Genomic DNA, 22,579 nt, shown 5'->3' on the forward strand with positions numbered 1-22,579 from the left:
GTACAATAAAAGTTGATAAATTTAGTACTTTATTGAAAATTTTAATAATTACACACTATATATTCAAGCTTTTGGACTTTTGGAAAAAGGGTTAACTTTATCGAGCCAGGAAGTGGTTTCAGGTTTTTCAACTTCTACATCTACGGCCTCAGCAATTTTTGCTTCTTTTAATTTAGCAATTAACTCAGATCGGTACTTTATTTTCAAAGGAGTGATTACTTCTTTACTTCGTTCGATTTCGAAGAATTTTTTTACTGCTTCTGCGTAAGTTAGTCCGTACCATTCAATTTCTTCTCTCGTGTACTGAAATAATAATAATAATAATAATAATAATAATAATAATAATAATAATAATAATAATAATAATAATAATAATAAAAATGATATTTTAGATAATTTAAAGCTATTATAATCATTATTATTATTAAAAAAGTTTGATGACGATGATGATGATAATAATAATAATAATAATAATAATAATAATGATATTTTTGATAATTTAAAGCTATTATAATCATTATTATTATTAAAAAAGTTTGATAATGATAATAATAATAATAATAATAATAATAATAATAATGATATTTTTGATAATTTAAAGCTACTAGAATTTGAATTTGCGCGCGCAAGCGCGCGCCTGACTATAGCATTTGCATATATTTTCATGCTTATGATATATTCGACCAATCACGTTACGAATAGTTTGATGCCACATACATTTCATCTCAATTTTATGTTAGGATTATAATCATTATTATTATTAAAAAAGTTTGATGACGATGATGATGATAATAATAATAATAATAATAATAATAATAATGATATTTTTGATAATTTAAAGCTATTAAAATCATTATTATTATTAAAAAAGTTTGATAATGATGATAATAATAATAATAATAATAATAATAATGATATTTTTGATAATTTAAAGCTATTATAATCATTATTATTATTAAAAAAGTTTGATGATGATAATAATAATAATAATAATAATAATAATAATAATAATGTTTTTGGTAATTTAAAGTTATTATAATCATTATTATTGAAAAATTTGATAATAATAATAATAATAATAATTTTTAATGAATATTGAAAATTGTCTTTTTAAACAAGCAAAAAATGAATAAAAAATTGAATCAAACTTACAGCAGTCAAGTATTCTTTGTACTGATTGTAAACTTCTTCACGTTTTTCAGAATCATCTGGATACAAAGTTTTGTCAGCTAAAGCTGTTAAAATGAGACGCTTGAGTTTGAGCGCTAATAAAGACCTCAAATCACATGCTGGTGTCTTAAATTGAATAAATAATTAATTAAGTACATAATCAAAATTTAATGGTATGCATTAAGCGACTAAAAAATTAATGATTATAAATTATAGAAAAGTACCTTTAACAAATAATGATCAAAACCATAATGCTCGTTAATTAAATCAATAGTGCGTGATGTAACGACTGTTCTTATATGTTTGTCTAGTACTTCGCTGTAGACTACAGATTTGTGTAATCTCGGGACCCAAAATTTGGCAACTCGCCTTTTTTTCTGGCTTTTCTTCAGGAACCCTTGGACCACAGCTTCCCCTCCCCAGATTCCTTTATCCAGTTCTTTTGGATACATCAACCGTAATGGGATATTTTGTACTCGAACTCTAGATATACCAGTAGTAAAAATTAGTTATATTTCGTAAGATTCGAATTAAGAAAAAATGGACTCTTTTAAAAAATGATTATGATGATTAAAAATATTTAAAACTTTTTAAATTTTGCACTTTAGTACCTAAATATCGGCCTAATAGTCATTTCATAATAAAAACATTATTATTTTTACCTTTTAAGTCATTTAAATGTATTATTTAATTATTTAATAATTAAGACATTAATTTTTTGGGACTAGAAATTATTTTACTTTTCAGTGCGAGAAGGAGACCCTGCATTATATTAATTTAAATAAATTGAATTTTACTCGACTACAATATTATTTTAATATCAATTATAATTGCTCTAATCAAGTCTAAATTCTTCTATAATTAATTTGAATAATATATTAATAAACAATCCGTTAATTATTACGGACTGTAAATATAAAAATGAAATAAAAAAATTTATTTGTAAATTAAAATGTCATACGCAGTAATTTTTTGTAAATTAAGGACTATGAGTTTTCATATTGTAAAATTTTAAGGTATTGATTAATTTATTTTTTAGATATTTGTATTGAGTTTTTGATTTTACGTGAAAATTGCTAAGGAGGCTCGAGGGTAACTAATGAGTCAAAATAATGTTAAAATTTTTTTTAAATTTTAGTCTTCCCAATATTCGTAAAAATTCTTTATTTCAATCTAAAATAATTTAAACAATTTAATAATTGATGATTTTTACTTATTTAATAAAGCAAAGTAATAAAATGACTTTGGTATTTATTACTTGCCGGAATAAATAAACAGATTTGGCAATAGCAAGCTTGATTTTACCCATAACCTGAGACGTGGATGAGTGTGTGAGTTAAACATTTCTCTCTCTGTAATTATATTTCTATCCTTTTGTTTTTTCTCAGCTGTTGACGCGATGTTGTCAAATCTTTATTCGAATAAATGGCTGACGATAAACCAGTTACAAACATAAAATTTGACTTTAAATATTTCAAAAATTATATCGGTAATGTATTATTATTAAATTGTTTTTATATTTTGCAATAATCCAAGTTTTTTGTGAATAATTTTTTATCCGTTAAAGTTGGGAGGTTAATATTGAGAAAAAATAATTAAAGTCTCGACAAAACGTTTGTCCGCCATAAGAGCCCGTGTATAAGGAGATAAAATATGTGATTTTTAAAATTTTATATCTAAGTAACTAAACGGTGAATCTTTTTTAAATTTTGGGATTAGATAAATTACGTATTTATTTATACGTATACTTAATTTCAAAGCTCAAAGTTGGAAATTATTTTTTACATTAGATTCGCTCGAACTTCCTTAAAGTACAAGCGTTGCACTTTTCAATGCGAAAAGGAGACCCTGTATTATATTAATTTAATTTTACTTACCCGTGTAAAAAAAAATCGTCTTAAATTTGTCGTTCGTTTAAGATCTTAAACGTGACACAAACCAAGACTTTTTTAAGACGCCAAAAAAAAAAAATTCCGAGAGCAGATTTTTGAAATTTTGGTTCTCGAATTTGTTGTTAAAATTAATTTTTAGACATTTTTTAGACGATTTTATGACTTTCTAACCTCAATATTTTTGAGTAAGATGTTTTTAAATTCAATTTAAAATTGTTAAAAAATTATCATCCGACAATTTTAAGAATTTTTTAATACGTTCCGTTTTAATGTTCCGGGGCTCTGTCGCTGTTAGCTCATCTTAAAATAGTCTCTAAATTTTTTTTTAAGACTAATTTAAGATCATTTTAAGACACTTTAAAAACGCTCCATAATAATTTTCCGGAGCTGTCATTGTGATATCTTAAAATAGCCTGGAAATTTTTTAATTATTTTTTTAAGACTATTTTAAGATTTTTTCAAGACTATTTTAAGATTTTTTAAAGTCTTAAAATTGTCGGATGATAATTTTTTAACAATTTTTAATTCCATTTAAAATTATCTTACTAAAAAATATTGCGGTTAGAAAGTCGTAAAATTAATTTTCACAACAAATTCGAGAACCAAAATTTCAAAAATCTGCTCTCGGAATTTTTAGTAGATTTTATTAAAATATAACTATTGCAGCCGTCCTCATGGCGCAACTTTTGAAAAATTTAGCCATTTTCTGACTTAGTTTGTCGAGCTGAGTCAGAAAATATATATAGTTCAAAAGTTTATATATGTATGTATTTATATATATATATATATATATATATATGTATATTTATATATATATATATATATATATATATATATATATATTTATACGATATAACGCGGCTTGTCAGCACGATAGCGTTTTCAATTTATGACCGATTCTTCTCAAACTCAGCATGCTTTATCTATCGATCAAGACCAAGGTTAAGTTCGAAGATGAGCTTAATCGGGCGAGTAATTTGGAAATGACAGGATTTTGAAATTTTGAAAATCGTAAAAATTGATGTTTTTACTACTTCAACTTGGTATAATTACTGAACTAGACAAAATATTGAAATTCGGTAAAATGCATCGTAAAGCTCTTTTAATAAGCTTCAATTTTCACTACTTAGAAGTGGTAGTAGCCTCAATATTACTCCTTTTAGAGTTCGTTTAATGGAACAGTTTTACTGTTGCAGCCGTTTTAAAATTATTGTCTACATCATAGCTTAATCATGATGTTAATTCAATAATTACGATATTGATCAGTCTTTTGTGTAATGTTTTCGGGTAGGTTGTCAGTAAATATGTCACAAATTAGTTCTAACCATTGTTTTCTTCAACTAAAATTTTATCCGGTCGCAAAATTCTGATTAACTTGAAAACTGTTGTTTCTCAGCAGTTACTTAAAATTTGGACATTTATAATTCAAATCTTATAATCTGTGCAATTCTTTGGTAAATATTTGAGAAACTTTTTTTTCACAAGATAATTTTTTTTCCAAAATTTGTTGTAAATAGTTTTAAATTTATTATTGAATTTTGTTTTTAATTCATGAATTAAGTTATACATTATCAGTGTTATTATATTATTTTATTAAAAATCAATTTTTAACTTCCCGCTAAGAAAATCGAAGATTTTCAAAAATCGGGAAGCTATTGTTTTCACCCCGTTTTGCAAAAATCGAGTTTTCATCAGATCTCGACGTTTGAAGGTCACAGGAAGCTTCCCTGACTATCCCCGTGAGGTTGTCACGGTGTCTGTGTGTATGTATGTGTGTGTGTGTGTGTGTGTGTGTGTGTGTGTGTGTGTGTGTGTGTGTGTGTGTGTGTGTGTGTGTGTGTGTGTGTGTGTGTGAAAGTATGTGAACCGCTTATAACTTTTGAACGGCTTGACCGATTTCATCGTGGTTGGTGCCATTCTAAAGGGCTTGACCAAACTTAGATTTTGAAAACTATTCGGACCGATTCAGATCAATAGATTTTGAGAAATCTTCAAAAAACTGAAAAAAAAATTTTTTTCAAATGTGGTTTTTTTGGAACAACTTTTAAACGGCTTTATGGTTCAATTCCAAAAACTAATCAGCTCTTAACCTTAAAAAACCACGTCGATCGCCACCAGTCCGGTCAAAATCGGTTGATTCGTTCGAGAGATATCGTGAACGAAAGAAAACCGAAAAAAGTGTTTTTTTCGGAATAACTCCGAAATTCCTAGCGCGATCAATTCAAAATTTAAGATTCTTTGTGAGGCTTGAAAAACTGCGTCGAATGCTGCCAACCGCGTGAAAATCGGTTTATTCATTCAACAGTTATTGCGGTTTAAAAATTCAAAAAATAGTGTCTTATCAAATCTCTATCAGACTTTTGAGCTCGAAGAGCTCAAAATAACCCATAAATTGTATTTTTAAGCTCGAAGAGCTCAAAAACATCATTGGTGCAATTTTAAGCGCCTAAGTATGGAATTAGCGGGAAGTTGCAGGGATGGCCTTCAGGGTCAACCGTTTTCCTAATTTTTTTTATTTGAAAAATCTACTTCCATTTCGGCTGCCGAATGGCCTTTTTTTTTTTTGGCGTCTTAAAAGAGTCTTAAAATAGTCTTGGTTTGTGTCACATTTAAGATCTTAAACGAACGACAATTTTAAGACAATTTTAAGACGATTTTTTTTTTTACACGAGTACCTTAAATATTATTTTAAAATTAATAATAATCTTAAATTTATTTTTTAATAAAATACTTACGGCATTCCAAGCTGTTCATCAAAATAATACTTCCTAGTATCAGGAATATAATGAACCGCTGCCGGTTGTTGATTTTTCCATTCACGCCAAAATTTTTTATACGCTTCCGGTAATGCTGCACCTACACCCTTTGACCATCGGGTTGGTTTTGGGAAATAATACAATCTCTAAAAAAATATAAAATATAAATATTAAAAAAATCTATTACAAAAAATTGTAATACTAAAAAAAAATACTATTTAATAATTTATTTTAATTAATATAATTATTTACTAAGATAATTAATAACTTACGTTAGTTATATTTGGAGTTGCCATCCTAGAATATTTTTAATTCACAATATTTAATAAAATAATTTTTTTCGCTCTCGCAATTTTGTTCCTCCTACTTTCTTTAGGTTATGTTTATGATTATAAATGAAAGCCGCAGGCATAAAAATGATATTCCACTCCCTTCACAGCTATTGGTTGATAAAAGGCGTTGCTATTAGAGTGAACGTTGATAGGATAGATTTTAGATGGTAAGTCTCTGTTTAATTCAATATGGCGCGAGGCGGGTTGTAGTAACGCGCATGCGCGATTTTTGAAAATTAACGCGCCGCTAGTTTCAATTTAAATAAAAAAAAAGAAAAAGTACAATTTTTTAATTTATTAATTTATAGAAGTAAATATTTTTTTTGTAATAAAATTAAGTGTTACTAATTGTAATAATTATTAATTAAGAGCCTGAAAAAATTTTTTCTTTTAATTTCATGGAATGTAAGCACTGATTTGTTTTTTTATTTTATTGAATTTATAAATAATAATATCAGGCGAATAATAAAATCCGCGAATTAAATCACATAAACCAAAACAAAATAGTATTTGGTTAAAAGTAATACATACACTGTAAAATATTTGCGGAGTAAACGCGGAGTGAATGATTTTTAATTGATTCACTCCCAGCGGGAGTGATATTTACTCCGAGAAGGAGTTAATTTTTATTGATAATAAAATTCACTCCGCATTCACTCCCAGAATGAATGAATTTAGTAATAAATAAATTTTTGTAAAGAAAATATTTTTATAAACCCTTTTTATATTTAATTATTAAAAATTTAATTTATTATTTTTAATAATATTTCATTTTAATTATTATTATAATGTTTTTATTTATTTTTTTTTATAAATTAACTATAATTAAAAATTGTAAAAAAATATGTAGATATATATATATATATATATATATATATATATATATATATATATATATATATATATATATATATAAGTTCCCCTTCTCCTCATAATATCGACTATATATTGAAATGGCAATTTTTACTGTTTGAAACTGTAATTTTTTAAGATGAAAGAGTCGTTATTTACTATAGTGAAAGCAACTAATCACTTATTTTGGATATTAAATTATAAATTGTGGCTTTTATACTTTCTACATTAAGTTCTGTAATATTTATATTTTTGCCACCTCGATGTCCGTTTTACTGTTTGAAACTATAAAAATTAACCGAAAAATTAACCGTCATTGTGTATTTCAATTTTTTTAAAGTCCTAGTAAATAAATTTTACGAATTTCATTAAAAGTAAAATATTTTGCAACCACGCACACTAAATACGTTCCAAAATTTTTTTTTAATTTTCAAATTTACAATAAAATTTTTTTTAATTTCCGAAAATCAAATACAATCATATCGGTTATTTGGATTTTTTAATTTTTTTATTTTATATCTTTTTGTAAAGAAATAAGGTATCGACTGAAATTATGTGAAATTATGTGAAATTATGTCAAGTTCTCTCTTGAACAAATCGACTGAAATTATGTGAAATTATGTGAAATTATGTGAAGTTATCTCTTGAACGAATCAACTGAAAATAAGACATGTTAGTACGCTGATAGAAGGATTTATTAACTATCAATAATTTAATTTATTCGAAGACAATTATTTAATTTATTAAATTTCAATAAATGTTTTTTAACATTTAATAAATATTTATTTGGACAGAAAGTACATTTATTAATAGTCAATAAGTATTTATTAATTGTTAACAGATATTTATTAATAGTTAATAAATATTTTGTTGAGTGAATTTGTTTGGCTTGCAATTTCATATGATATAAAGATTGCTTATAAACAAAAATCATCTTCATAAATTATTTGGATTAATTATATTACATTGTAATAACGTTTATTGTAAAATAGCAAATTCTATCACAGCTCATAATTATCTTTTATATTATTAAATATTAAAAATGTACATTTATTTAGTGAATTTAATTATTATCATGCATTCCAGCTGCAGAGTTATAAAAAGTGTCAAAAAAAAATTGCTATTTTTGCTTTTTATTTTAAGTAAATATTTTTTAACAGTTAACAAATTAACTTCATTAACCATTAATAAATATTTATTAACAGTTAATAAATTGTACTTAATAAATTACTTATTAAATGTTAATAGATATTTGTTAACTGTTAAAAAATATTGATTAACATTTAATAAATAATTTATCAACTGTTAATAAATATCTATTAAATTCTATGATGTTAAAAAATCATTTATTAACAGTTAATAAAGCTTATTAAATATAAACAAATCTGTCTATCAGTGTAGTTAACAAATCTTGCTTTAAATAAATCATAAGACGTTTGAGTCGCTACTAAAGCTAATTGAGTTATCATACACAGAAAGAAAAATTTCTTGACTGGAGAACAAAATTCTTGGCTGAAGAAAATTATCAGGTGCCTGAAGGAAGACCGAAGTTGTGTTGGCCGAAGTTGAAATTTTACAAAAAATTCTATTCTTGGTGAGTAATTTTTTCTTAATTCTATCATAAATACTTGATACAATAAATTTTTATATTTGATCAAGATTTTTAGATATTTTAGGTAAGCAGCGCCACTTGGAAAAAGTAAACTGTAATATTCACTCGGATTCCGGTTAATTTTTATAGTTTCAAACAGTAAAACGGACATCGAGGTGGCAAAAATATAAATATTACAGAACTTAATGTAGAAAGTATAAAAGCCACAATTTATAATTTAATATCCAAAATAAGTGATTAGTAGCTGTCACTATAGTAAATAACGACTCTTTGATCTTAAAAAATTACAGTTTCAAACAGTAAAAAGTACCATTTCAATATATAGTCGATATTATGAGGAGAAGGGGAACTCAGATGAAAGAGAAGGGGGTCTCACTCTGGGAGAATTTAACATTTGAAACAGTAAAAATTGTACTTTTAAAATATATATTTTACCAGTCCAAGCAAGTCAATTACAGTTTGATTTTTAGCGTTGCGTTTAAAATTTACCATTTTACTTTGTAAATATTGACGTTGCTTGTATTAGAAATTTACTAACTTTATTTTATACTTTTTACATATCATAAGATTATTTTTTAGGTACCAAATAATAAATATCAAAGTCTGAATTCTTAATTATTATACTTTAACATTTTAAACATTTACATAGCGGATATTACTGTTTGAAATAGTATTTTCTTTCATGTAAAGAGTAAATTGTAACTTTTAAATGGTAAATATTATAAAGTGAATAGTAAAATCACGATTGTACTGTTTGAAATGGTAATTTTTAGCAGTTGATAATTACTTATTATAAATCGACTGTTATTTATTACAGTTTACTTTTTTCCGTGCACCTACTTCAGCTGAGAGAATAATTTTCTCACCTCGAGAAAATTTTTCTCGAGAATATTTGATACCCTTTTTATATTATTTTACCGTGCAATTATACATATTGAATGAAAAAAAATGATGAAATATTATTTGATCTTCCCAATTGACATGTTAATCAATAAAAATATTAATGGAAATTAACTTCTATCTTTATATTTAATTTTTTGGAGCAAGAGAGAAATTTTCTCTCGACAAAAAAATTAACTTCTATCAAGAACTAAATTTTTTGGAGCTCGAGGCTGAATTTTCTCTTCACAACAAGATTTTCTTGACTTAAATAAATTTTCTTGGATCAAGATACGTATTTCTTAAAGCATGAAAATTAATTTTATTGGAATAAGTGAAATTTCTTATCAAAAAAAAAATTTTTTTGCTCAAAAAAATAATTAGGTAGAAAAATATTTTCTTGGCTCAAGTCAACCTTTTTTTCTGTATAGTTGTATAAATAAATATGAAATATATATATATATATATATATATATATATATATATATATATATATATCTTAATAATTGAATTCTTACCAAAGTTTTTCCTCCTATAAATAAAAAAAAAAAAAAAATTAATATTATATTTTTACGAGCACAATTTTACGTAAAAATAATTAACTAATAACAAAAGTAATAATCATTAATATTGCATTTATTATAAATTGTAATAGTCATTACGCATAGGCATTATCAATATAATGTACGCTTTAATTCACTAAAAAACTGTCCATTTTTTAAATTTCTATGTAATTTAATACCTAAGAAAAAATATTTTTAGATGGAATATTTTCAAAGTCGAAAAGTCAATGCCTTTAATAAAAATTATCTTGATTAGCCTTTTATTATCTTAATGATTTTTTTATTCCTGGTGCAGTAATTGCCATAATCGACATTGCTCCAGGCAATTATTCGGGTCTTAGATACCTTTTAAAAATAGTCATATACTAGGTATCATGCGAGTAAGTTACATAAAAAATATCGCACAATGATTATGATAATGATTAAATTCAAAATTATTTCTATTCTTTTTTTATTTTCTGCGGCTTCATCGATGAGTGTTGAACAGTGTATTCCATCTGGAGTAGAAGTAAGTTCAACAAAATAAATTTTTTTCTTAATTTTGGTACATTATAAAAATTTTTTTTACAGTGTAATTTGAAGGAAGATGACATAAATTGTTGTAATTCGGAAGAAAGATGTATAATGAAAGAAGAAATTAATAATGGAACGTCAGTATTCATTTGCTCATTACCCGGTAATTTTTTATAACTAATTTCAAGGCTATTTTCAATAGAAGTAATTAATTAAGTAATAACTATAGCAAGTTTGCAGTCACTATGTGACTGCAATGACTTGTGAACTATAAAAAATTAAAATTTTGCTTTATTAAATAATGAATTTTGTTAAATTGCACTGTACTTTATTAAATATTGACGTTTTTAAAGATATAAGCTCATCCCGATGTTACACTCATCAAGACCTTTCATTTGAGTACCCACATCAATTTTTCATATATTTTATATATTTATATATATATAAATATATGAAAAATATATCAAAAATGCAAGTGGGTACTCAAATGAAAGCTCTTGATGAGTGTAACATCGGGATGAGCTTATATCTTTAAAAACGTCAATAGTTAAGAAAGTACAGTGCAATTTAACAAAAGTTATTATTTAATAAAGCAAAAATTTTATTTTTTTATAGTTCACAAGTCACGGCAGTAACATAGTGACTGCAAGGTTGCTAGTAATAATTGATTGAATAATAATTAAGAACAAAAAAAAAAAATAATAAGCTTGAAAAAATTTTTAATTAAAAATTAATATGGTCGATAAAAATAGACTAGACAAAAATCCAAAAATAAATTTAATAACTCTTCCGTAAGAATCTTTAAAAGTAATTAATTTTATCAAAAAAATTGAAGCTATTAGAGATATTAATGGATTAATTATTGATTTTATTTCAATTATAAAAACGTTATTGTGCAATATATAATCATTAGTATTAATATTTTTCAGCCCTTAACTGTAAAAAAAATCACTTTGAAAAAAACAGGACATGCGTACCAATGATAGGAGCTAAGTGCAAAAAATCTCTGTGTCATGGTATCGATCATTTAGTCTGCAGAAATCGAAAATGTCGATGTAAAAGAAATTATTTTCCGTCGAAGGATAATAAAGCTTGTTTTCAATACGCATTAAGTAATTATTTAAATAATTAATCTTACATAGAAAAAAAAATTAATTTTAATCAAGAGAAAAATTCTTGAACCAAGAAAATAATTTTGTAGAATTGTATCTTCTTTAAACATTCTTGAATTAATTAATTAATTATTCTTGAATTAATTAATTAATTAATTATTTTTATTTCAAATTTTTAATTAAAACAATTTTTTTATTCATATTAAGAAGATCAAAATCTTTAAAATCACTTACTAGGGATTGAATAATAATTACGGAAAGTGTCTTAAATAGCTAAACCGGTAGAGCTTTTAACACGTATTTAAATGGTCCGGGTTCGAGTCCCGGTCTAGGCTTTCCGAATTATTTTTTCAGTCACGAAAAAATTCCCACTGACTAAGGTCCTTCTTTTTCACTCATCCCTTCTTTAATGACAAATTTAGCTAAAAATTATATTAATAATTACTTGATTCAGGAAATTTTTTTTTTCTGTATATAAAGATGAATTTTTTCCATTAATTTAGTGGAAAATTTTTATTTAGACTACCAAAATTACAACTTTATTACACAAAAATTATTTTACAGAAGTCGGAAATTTTTGCGCAAACGAAAAATCCTGCGAAAGGATCAAATTCTCCGAATGCAAAGAATCAAAATGCCAATGTCGTGATGGCTACTCATTAATAGGCGATAAATGCCTCCCAAAATTGCGAGGCGCACCATGTCATAGCGACGACGAATGTTCTCATGCAAATGGCCTTTGTATCTCCGGTACCTGCGATTGTTTCCACAGATACTCAAAATTTGACGATCGCTGTCCGCCGATAAATTTCAACAAATGCTCAGCCGAAGAACCTTGTACAATTAAGAACTCAAATTGCCACCCAATTGTCAAGATTTGTCTCTGCAATGAAGGTTACGTGTCTAATTTAAGAGGAGTAGCTTGCGAGAAGGTAAATTATATTAAAATTTCAAATTAAAATCCCTTTTTTACTGACTTTTATATTTTTTTCAGCGATTAAATTTCAAACCTTTGTATCATCGAGCAATGATCAATTCTGCCACGCTGTAGAATACAAATAATTGTAATTTATTTTGTAAATTTAAATTGAATAAATTAATTATCATTATTAGGTTTAAAATTAGAAAAATTTATTATTTTTGATGATTAAAAATAATGATCCAAAAAAAAAAAAACAAGAAAATTTACTTTTATTCTAATTAAAGTAATGTTAAAAATATTTTTTTTTTTTTTTAGATTTGTATCAAATCTAACGATACAAGATCTCCCCTATTTAAATTCACCCTTGTTAAGTCAAGAAATCAATAATTATACGGAAAACATTTGGTGAGTTTCCCAAATAAGTAAGTCCAAATTTAGGGCGACACATATAATAGAAAGATATAGAACGCGCGTGCGCTTTTCTCTGAGGGTATTCTTTAAAAGTTTTGTGTGTTATTAGTACGGATCTGTTGATCAAAAGTTCTAGTCATATTTGTAGTACTTTAAAAAAAAAATTCAAAAATGGTTGCGGTTGAAGATAATAGAATTGCCGATAGATTTTGTGGAATGAGTTTAAAAGTTTCATTGATTTTTTTTGGTGGCGTAAGAATTGTAAGTATGGAAACAATTTTTTTATTATACTGATATTCTTCCAAAAAAATTATTTTGAAGAGAACTAGTTGTCTTATTTCAAGAAATTCTTGTCTTGATTTAATGTTTCTACCCTGATAGCCACGCTTTGATTAAAAGTAGTTGCATTTCAGCAGTTACAGTTAACTTGACATCAAGTTTGCCGTAAATTTTTATAGTACAATAGTTGTAAACAAATTGAATGCAATCTACAGCCCCAATTTGAATACAAGTTAACACCGAACTTTTAGTTAAATTGTACTACAATTTTACTACAACTTGAATAAAATACTTGTACTGCAAGTCTTGACGTCAAATTGCACTGTAACTTGTAGACAACTTAAGTAAAAACGTTTGGTTTGCAACTTTTTTCATCAAGTTGGCTACAAATTTCGGCAGTAGATTGAATAAAAGTTTAAGTTAAGATGGCTATCAGGGTAGGAGTGAGAGATCTAATCACTTCGATCGATAAAATTTTTACGAGGTTCAAGACTATATTATCTTCGATCGATACAAGTCAATTCTTTATTCAAAAACGATTCTCTTCAATAAAGAATAATTTTATTTCATTTAAAGAATTATTGATTGTTGATTCAAGAACTAATTTTTTTATTTATAATGTTATAAGTTTAAGTCAGAAAAAAACTTTGAAGTTGAAAAATTTTTATTTCTCTATTTGCCGACAAAATATTTATTAATACAGAGAATAGCAAAAATACTTAAATTTATATGCTTAAAACAAGTAAAATAATATGTTAATTCTCAAGTGGCGCCATACTTGGAACAAGTCGGTAATATCTTGAACCATTGTTACCGTCTATCTTAATCCTCGAGAAAGAAATTCTTGGGCGATAGTTGTATATATCTTATTTTAAAACAACCAAGTTTCTTGATTCGAGAATCAATTTCTTAAGTTAAGAGAATTTAATTACTTAAAACAACAATGACATTTTAGAAATAAATTTTTTTTTAATCAAGTCAGTGCACGGAAAAAAGTAAACTGTGTACTTAAATTTTTTTTAAAAGTCCTAGTAGATAGATTTTAGGAATTTCATAAAAAGTGAAATATTTTGTAACCACGCACACTAAATACATTCCAAAATTGTTTCTTTTAATTTTTAAATTTACAAAAAAATTTTTTTTAATTTCCGAAAATCATATACAACCATATCGGTTACTTGGATTTTTTAATTTTTTATTTTATATCTTTTTATAAAGAAATAAAATTTTTTTTTCTTAATAGTCTTATGAACGTGGACTTGGCGTGATTTTTTTTACAGTGAAACTGTTTTTATTTGGATTATGTTAAGTTCTCTCTTGAACGAATCGACTGAAATTATGTGAAATTATGTGAAATTATGTCAAGTTCTCTCTTGAACGAATCGACTGAAATTATGTGAAGTTATCTCTTATTTATTTATAAACAGCCCTATTGCGTATATTCTGTTATTTTTGTCTGACGTCTTTTGCTGCACACGGAAAAAAGTAAACTGTAATAAATAACAGTCGATTTATAATAAGTAATGATCAACTGCTAAAAATTACCATTTCAAACAGTAAAATCGTGATTTTACTAGTCACTTTATAATATTTACCATTTAAACGTTACAATTTACTCTTTACATGAAAGAAAATACTATTTCAAACAGTAATATTCGCTATGTAAATGTCTAAAATGTTAAAGTATAATTACTAAAGGTGTTTTCATGACCGAATTGTATATATATAACGAGTGTTTTTTCATGCCGTCTAGGTCAAATAACTAGTAGATGTTGTTCAAGTCAAGAGATGGATACTTCCATCTTCCCTTATTGGTTGAGAGATATCCTCTCTGTATATAAGTTCGATGGAAATCCATCAAACTTGAATACTAGTAAAGCTGTAAGCTTGTAGTATCCATTCGAGTACTAAAGATGTTAATTAATTGAAAGAAATGAAAGAAATTATTTTGAATGAGAGTAAAGACAGACTTTCGAAAAAATAAATGGGGTTGGTTGCCAAGCCAGGAATCGAACCTGGATCTCCCTGATAACATGTCAGGAGCTCTACCAGTTAAGCTACCGGGCCCCTTCCACCATCCACCTTTCTCAGTCCATTCTTATACTCTCAATACTTACTTTACTATCCCTTCCCTTTTACCCGAGTTACGTACTATGATGGTAGTAGTACTTTTATTAAAGTATAATAATTAAGAATTCAAACTTTGATATTTATCATTTCGTACCTAAAAAATGATCTTATAATATGTAAAAAGTATAAAATAAAGTTAGTAAATTTCTAATACAAGCAACGTCAATATTTACAAAGTAAAATGATAAATTTTAAACGCAACGCTAAAAATCAAACTGTAATTATTAACTTGCTTGAACTGGTAAAATGTATATTTTAAAAGTATAATTTTTACTGTTTGAAATTTTAAATTCTCCCAGAGTGAGACCCCCTTCTCTTTCATCTAAGTTCCCCTTCTCCTCATAATATCGACTATATATTGAAATGGAAATTTTTACTGTTTGAAACTATAATTTTTTAAGATAAAAGAGTCGTTATTTACTATAGTGACAGCTACTAATCACTTATTTTAGATATTAAATTGTAAATTGCGGCTTTTATACTTTCTACATTAAGTTCTGTAATATTTATGTTTTTGGCATCCCGATCTCCGCTTTACTGTTTGAAACTATAAAAATTAACCGGACTCGGAGTGAATATTACAGTTTACTTTTTTCCGTGTGGATTTATAATAATTGTAATTACAGATAGGAGCTTTGGGACAACTAATAATACCTATAAGAAATCATATAGAATATTGCGATGTAAATACTGATACTACTTGTCGCGTAATTTCAAACAACGAATTTGCGGGTAATTTATCCATATCTGCCTTCGGAATCTTGTTGGTTTTCATGGCAATTTTCGGATCAATCATGGTAAGACTCTTCATTTTTAATTAATTAATTCTATTAATAGTATGATTAATTGCACGCCTCATAAGCGAAGCGTTGAGGTAGTGCTCTACACAGAAAGAAAGGTTCACTTGAGCTAAGAAAATATTTTTCTTCCTAATTATTTACTTGGGCGAAAAAAAAAATTTTTTTTGACGCAAGAAATTTCACTTAATTCAAAAAATCAATTCTCTTGCTTCAAGAAATACGTATCTTGATCCAAGTTAATTTATTTAAGTCAAGAAAATTTTCTTGTTTTGAGAAAATTTCTCTCTTGCTCCAAAAAATTAAGTTCTTGACAGAAGTAAATTTTCTTGTATTGAGAAAATTTTTCTCTTGCTCCAAAAAATTAAATATCTCGATAGTAAATTTTCATTAATATTTCTATTGACTAACATGTCAAATGGGAAGATCAAATAATATTGAATCATTTTTTTTTTTCATTTAATATGTATAATTGCGCGCTAAAATAATCTAAAATGGGTATCAAATATTCAAGAGAAAAATTTTCTCAAGATGAGAAAATTTTTTTCTCAGCTGAAGTAGGTGGCGCTGCTTCCCTAAAGTATCTAAAAATCTTAATCAAATCTAAAAATTTCTTGTATTAAGTATTTATGATAATTTGAATTAAGAAAAAATTACTTCCATCAAGAATAGAATTTCAAGAAAAATTTTTACTTCGGCCAAGACAATTTCGGTCTTCCTTCAAGCGACCGAAAATTTACTTGAGCCAAGAATTTTGTTCTCCAGTCAAGAAATTTTTCTTTCCGTGTACTCTCGACAAAAAAAAAGCAGTTTTCTCAAAACTGAAATTGGTTTCTTTTTACTTATATCGCACTTACAGGATAATATGAGTGGACTTATATCAAGTAAAATAATCTGTCAGGCACATAAAATATATTTCAATAACAATTATTTTGTTTAACATTAAAAATAAATAAAAATAATAACATTAAAAATAATCTTTCCTGGACGTCCGTGTGTCTGTATTTAAGGATCCGTGTATGTGCCAGGGAAGTTCCACGAAAACATCCTACCGGAATTATTTTTTTTTTATCATCTAAAGTAACACACTAAGGACTTTCTCAATTAATATCACCGTTCAATTCACTGTCATTTAATTATTATTTAAAAAAAAAACTAAAATACAACTGTGTATTTGTCTATTAATTTATAAATTTTACTATAGTATTTTTTTTCTTCACCTTAGAATTATGGCGCCACTAAATCATAGCAGAGTTTTCTGTTTTTTGTATTTTATTTTAATGAATTTTATTGTGAAAATGAGATTATGAGGCGTGCACTTTTGGATTTTCCAAACATTTTTTAAAAATTGTAACAATTATTATATAATTAATAAATTTTTTCAGAATAATAATAAATTTCTGATTGCATCACTTGCTATTGACGCGATCCAACTAATAATTTTGCCGTTTGTATCATGGTACATTTTGAGTAGTTACGAAAACCATGACTATGGTGCAGTTGTGGAGCCACTTGTAAATTATGCTTATATGGGTAAGTTTCCAAATTAATTAATTAATTAATTAGTTACTCAATTAAAATTAACTCACACTTTTTTGTATTTATTTTAGGTATCATTATGGTGTACATGATATTGGCAATCAGCCGGTATGAAGAAATAAAGTCTTCCAAGATGTACCCCCTTGCTGACGAAGCCGATGATCAAGAGCCGGGTGCTGAAAACGAAGACGAGAAAGATTTACCTAAGAACGGAAACGTCGAAGGAAGTTTTCGGGGAACACAAGAGGGAAAGCCAGAAAAGTTTTAAATTATAATTGTTAATTTAGGTGTTGATTGAATTATCAATTTGGATAAAATTGTAGTGTGGAAATTTATTTAACTTAAAGTCACAGGAAATTTATTGTAAAAAAAATTAAGTGTGAGATTTATAATTAATGAAAATCTAATGAAAGCGAAAGTTTAAATTTGGTGGCTAAATTTATTACAATTCATCCCAAAATTCAAATTTTTTAGTAATTATTTCTCAAAAAAATTTAATGAATTTGCACTAATATCAAAATTTGATATAATCCCGAGATTTCTAATTAATAAACAGTTCGGGTTATTAAAATTTATGGTAATAATTATTTTCGAAAAAATAATGAATTGAAATAACATAAGAAATTTAGTTTATTAACGAACAGAAAATTTTACGATAAATCAAATTAAATTCAATAAAACGAGAATTTAAATTTGTTGATTATTAAATTTAGTACGTCGTAAAAGTCAAATTTTGTTAGTAATTGTTTTGCAAAAATAATCACTCAATTACTTAAATATAACAAATTTTTCTGATTTAAAATTATTCTATAATTTTTTAAGACACATAATTTTTTTCTAAAAAAAAATCTAATATTAAATACAGTATAAACTCTATATAACAACACTGAAGGGACCGTGAATTTTTTGACGTTATAGAGAGTTGACATTAAATAGAGAGAAGAAAAATTAGAATTAGAAAAAAAAAAGTTTACTTTAGACCATATTGTTATTGTAGTTATGTGCATAGAAAACAATTTTATTTATTTATTTATCAACAGACTCGATAGAGTCTGGCGCCAAGTTCCGTTCTCAAGCCAGACTACTGAGTGAATAAAGTAGTCAGTACTTGTCTCGGATAGCTTAACTGGTAGAGCCCTTGGCGTGTAACCGAGAAATCTGGGTTCGATTCCCAGTCTGGGCTGTCTGATTATTTTTTCAATTACGGAAAAATTCCCACTGAGTAGGTCCCCTCCCTTTCCCCTATCCGTTCTTTCCCAACTCCCTTAAAATTTGCTTTAATATGGTATATACCGTAAGCAGAACGGTTTTTTGAGGTTACAAATTTTTTTTCAAATTTATTTTGATTTTTTTTTTTATATGATATTTTATAATAGTAGTTCATGCTTTTTATTACGCGTATTACTTGATTATTATCAATTATCTTTATAATTTCTATTTAAAATTATTAAAAATAATCAGCACAAACTATAGCGACCCAGATTTTTAGATTTTAACTTTTTTTTTATGTAAAAAGCGGACGGCCAGAGACTAAATAATATAAGAATGCATGCTAATCTTATAATAGATGGAAAACTACAGTGAAAAAAAGATATTTGACAGCTTGCAATTACACACGCCAGGCGGCGCAAGAATAACTTTTACATGAACTATAGCTTAAAGGGGATAGTTTGCCACCGGAAATGTATTAAATTAAAATTGTCAATTTTTATTATAATTACAAAAAATACTGAAATCCGAGCAAAAACAGTTTCATTGTAAAAAAATCGCGCCAAGTCCACGTTCATAAGACTATTAAGAAAAAAAAATTTTATTTCTTTACAAAAAGATATAAAATAAAAAATTAAAAAATCCAAGTTACCGATATGGTTGTATATGATTTTCGGAAATTAAAAAAATTTTTTTGTAAATTGAAAAATTAAAAGAAACAATTTTGGAACGTACTTGGTGTGCATGATTGTGTACTTTAATTTTTTTTAAAAGTCCTAGATAGATTTTAGGAATTTCATAAAAAGTGAAATATTTTGTAACCACGCACACTAAATACGTTCCAAAATTGTTTCTTTTAATTTTTAAATTTACAAAAAAATTTTTTTTAACTTCCGAAAATCATAGATAAATAGATAGATAGATAGACAATAATTTTATTAGATTCTGGAGCCTAGGCTCCCTCAGAATCATCATCAAATATACATTTATAATTAGTGTATGATGTACAGAGTTTTAGATACATAAAATAAAATGAAAATAAATATAGTAATTAACAGTAATAACATGTGAATCATGCTTATAAATAATACTTGTGTTATACACAGCTCAACAACCTTCAATAGCAGTAATTAACGTTCAATATAGCAGATCAATAATTTTGGAAATAATAATCATAGCACAGTCTACGGAATATTTCGAAATTTTCGGCTTTTGTAATTTCAGCTGGCAGCGCATTCCAGATACAACCATATCGGTTACTTGGATTTTTTAATTTTTTATTTTATATCTTTTTATAAAGAAATAAAACTTTTTTTTCTTAATCGTCTTATGAACGTGGACTTGGCGCGATTTTTTTACAGTGAAACTGTTTTTGCTCGGATTTATTTATTAATAGCCCTATTGCGTATATTCTGTTATTTTTGTCTGACGTCTTTTGCTGCACACGGAAAAAAGTAAACTGTAATAAATAACAGTCGATTTATAATAAGTAATGATCAACTGCTAAAAATTACCATTTTAAACAGTAAAATCGTGATTTTACTATTCACTATATAATATTTACCATTTAAACGTTACAATTTACTCTTTACATGAAAGAAAATACTATTTCAAACAGTAATATTCGCTATGTAAATATCTAAAATATTAAAGTATAATAATTAAGAATTCAGACTTTGATATTTATCATTCGGTACCTAAAAAATGATCTTATGATATGTAAAAAGTATAAAATAAAGTTAGTAAATCCACAGATTCGGTAGAATCTGGCGCCAAGCTCCGTTCAAATCCGTTGTAAACGGAGCGCCAGACTACTGACTGTGTTTACTGTAAGCATAACGGTATTTTGAGGTTGCAAAATTTTATTTAATTCTACGGTACTTCTTGTTCCTAAATTTTATATTATAACAGTAATTCATGCTTTATTTTACTGATATTAATTAATTATTTTTTTTATTTATTTATTTATTTATTTGGTGTAAATGCCAAGGCACAAAGCTGAATGGCAAAAATGATATACATAAAATTATAATTCACATAAGTACAGCTAATATATACATAATGGAAATATGAAATTTGCATGATAGTATAAAATATAGAATTTATATAATGTTCAAATGGACATAATGTTTTTAAACATATTAAACTTATTATATTCATTTCTTCATTGCGTGGTTGCAAAATATTTTACTTTTAATGAAATTCGTAAAATCTATTTACTAGGACTTTAAAAAAATTGAAATACACAATGACGCACACCAAGTACGTTCCAAAATTTTTTTTTAATTTTCAAATTTACGATAAAATTTTTTTTAATTTCCGAAAATCAAATACAATCATATCGGTTATTTGGATTTTTTAATTTTTTTATTTTATATCTTTTTGTAAAGAAATAAGAAATTTTTTTTTCTAATAGTCTTATGAACGTGGACTTGGCGTGATTTTTCTTACAGTGAAACTGTTTTTGTTCGGATTATGTTAAGTTCTCTCTTGAACGAATCGACTGAAATTATGTGAAATTATGTGAAATTATGTGAAATTATGTTAAGTTCTCTCTTGAACGAATCGACTGAAATTATGTGAAATTATGTGAAATCCACAGATTCGGTAGAATCTGGCGCCAAGCTCCGTTCAAATCCGTTGTAAACGGAGCGCCAGACTACTGACTGTGTTTACTGTAAGCAGAACGGTATTTTGAGGTTGCAAAATTTTATTTAATTCTACGGTACTTCTTGTTCCTAAATTTTATATTATAACAGTAATTCATGCTTTATTTTACTGATATTAATTAATTATATTCAATTATAATAATTAATCTACTTGAAATTATTAAATTTTATTAACACAAACTATAGCAAGCTCATAAATTTCGATCCTGAGTTTTTTTCTATGTAAAAAGTGACATGCCATAGACTAAATAATTCGAGAATGCATGGTAATCTTCCAATAGATGGGAAACTACAGTTAAAAAAATACATTTCACAGCTTGCATCGTCATTCGCCAGGGTGCGCTGGAATTGTTTTTACATAAACTGTAGCTTCAAAAGGATAGTTTGCTATAAAAATGCAGCCATCGCGAGATTTAAGTTGGTACCGATTGTAAATTTTTATTATAATTACAAATAATACTAAAATCCGAACAAAAACAGTTTCACTGTAAAAAAAAATCGCGCCAAGTCCACGTTCATAAGACTATTAAGAAAAAAAAATTTCTTATTTTTTTACAAAAAGATATAAAATAAAAAAATTAAAAAATCCAAATAACCGATATGATTGTATTTGATTTTCGGAAATTAAAAAAAATTTTATTGTAAATTTAAAAATTAAAAAAAAAATTTTGGAACGTACTTGGTGTGCGTCATTGTGTATTTCAATTTTTTTAAAGTCCTAGTAAATAGATTTTACGAATTTCATTAAAAGTAAAATATTTTGCAACCACGCACACTAAATACGTTCCAAAATTTTTTTTTAATTTTCAAATTTACAATAAAATTTTTTTTAATTTTCGAAAATCAAATACAATCATATCGGTTATTTGGATTTTTTAATTTTTTTATTTTATATCTTTTTGTAAAGAAATAAGAAATTTTTTTTTCCTAATAGTCTTATGA

At 26.2% G+C, this 22,579-nt stretch overlaps 3 protein-coding genes across 3 annotated transcripts; 2 read left to right on the forward strand and 1 right to left on the reverse strand.

The window, feature by feature from the left end:
• Window positions 1-6: 6 nt before the first annotated feature.
• Window positions 7-6,202, reverse strand: LOC123270272 (39S ribosomal protein L28, mitochondrial). Its single transcript, XM_044736263.1, has 5 exons — window positions 6,091-6,202; window positions 5,798-5,964; window positions 1,395-1,653; window positions 1,153-1,296; window positions 7-303 (listed from the first exon to the last, which is right to left on the reverse strand). Exons 1-5 carry the CDS (start codon window positions 6,112-6,114, stop codon window positions 64-66), a joined length of 834 nt encoding a protein of 277 aa, XP_044592198.1. The 5' UTR covers window positions 6,115-6,202; the 3' UTR covers window positions 7-63.
• A 5,276-nt stretch (window positions 6,203-11,478) lies between these two features.
• LOC123270331 (multiple epidermal growth factor-like domains protein 6) lies at window positions 11,479-12,739 on the forward strand. The gene is made up of 3 exons (XM_044736331.1): window positions 11,479-11,681; window positions 12,246-12,613; window positions 12,676-12,739. Exons 1-3 carry the CDS (start codon window positions 11,549-11,551, stop codon window positions 12,730-12,732), a joined length of 558 nt encoding a protein of 185 aa, XP_044592266.1. The 5' UTR covers window positions 11,479-11,548; the 3' UTR covers window positions 12,733-12,739.
• A 191-nt stretch (window positions 12,740-12,930) lies between these two features.
• Window positions 12,931-18,093, forward strand: LOC123270330. The gene is made up of 4 exons (XM_044736330.1): window positions 12,931-13,275; window positions 16,050-16,220; window positions 17,606-17,753; window positions 17,831-18,093. Exons 1-4 carry the CDS (start codon window positions 13,186-13,188, stop codon window positions 18,025-18,027), a joined length of 606 nt encoding a protein of 201 aa, XP_044592265.1. The 5' UTR covers window positions 12,931-13,185; the 3' UTR covers window positions 18,028-18,093.
• The last annotated feature ends 4,486 nt before the right edge of the window (window positions 18,094-22,579 follow it).

Source organism: Cotesia glomerata, linkage group LG8 (genome assembly GCF_020080835.1).
Source record: "Cotesia glomerata isolate CgM1 linkage group LG8, MPM_Cglom_v2.3, whole genome shotgun sequence".
In the NCBI taxonomy this organism is placed as follows: domain Eukaryota; kingdom Metazoa; phylum Arthropoda; class Insecta; order Hymenoptera; family Braconidae; genus Cotesia; species Cotesia glomerata.

Coding starts and splice junctions, on each gene's coding strand:
- LOC123270272 (XM_044736263.1), bottom strand. CDS start 6,114: ATGGCAACTCCAAATATAACTAAC. Junction 1,654..5,797: donor GATGAACAGCTTGGAATGCC/GTAAGTATTTTA, acceptor TGGTATATCTAG/AGTTCGAGTACAAAATATCC. Junction 304..1,152: donor ACAAAGAATACTTGACTGCT/GTAAGTTTGATT, acceptor TTATTATTTCAG/TACACGAGAGAAGAAATTGA.
- LOC123270330 (XM_044736330.1), top strand. CDS start 13,186: ATGGTTGCGGTTGAAGATAATAGAATTGCCGATAGATTTTGTGGAATG. Junction 13,276..16,049: donor TTTTTGGTGGCGTAAGAATT/GTAAGTATGGAA, acceptor TTGTAATTACAG/ATAGGAGCTTTGGGACAACT. Junction 16,221..17,605: donor CAATTTTCGGATCAATCATG/GTAAGACTCTTC, acceptor AAATTTTTTCAG/AATAATAATAAATTTCTGAT.
- LOC123270331 (XM_044736331.1), top strand. CDS start 11,549: ATGATAGGAGCTAAGTGCAAAAAATCTCTGTGTCATGGTATCGATCAT. Junction 11,682..12,245: donor TTGTTTTCAATACGCATTAA/GTAATTATTTAA, acceptor ATTATTTTACAG/AAGTCGGAAATTTTTGCGCA. Junction 12,614..12,675: donor GAGGAGTAGCTTGCGAGAAG/GTAAATTATATT, acceptor TATTTTTTTCAG/CGATTAAATTTCAAACCTTT.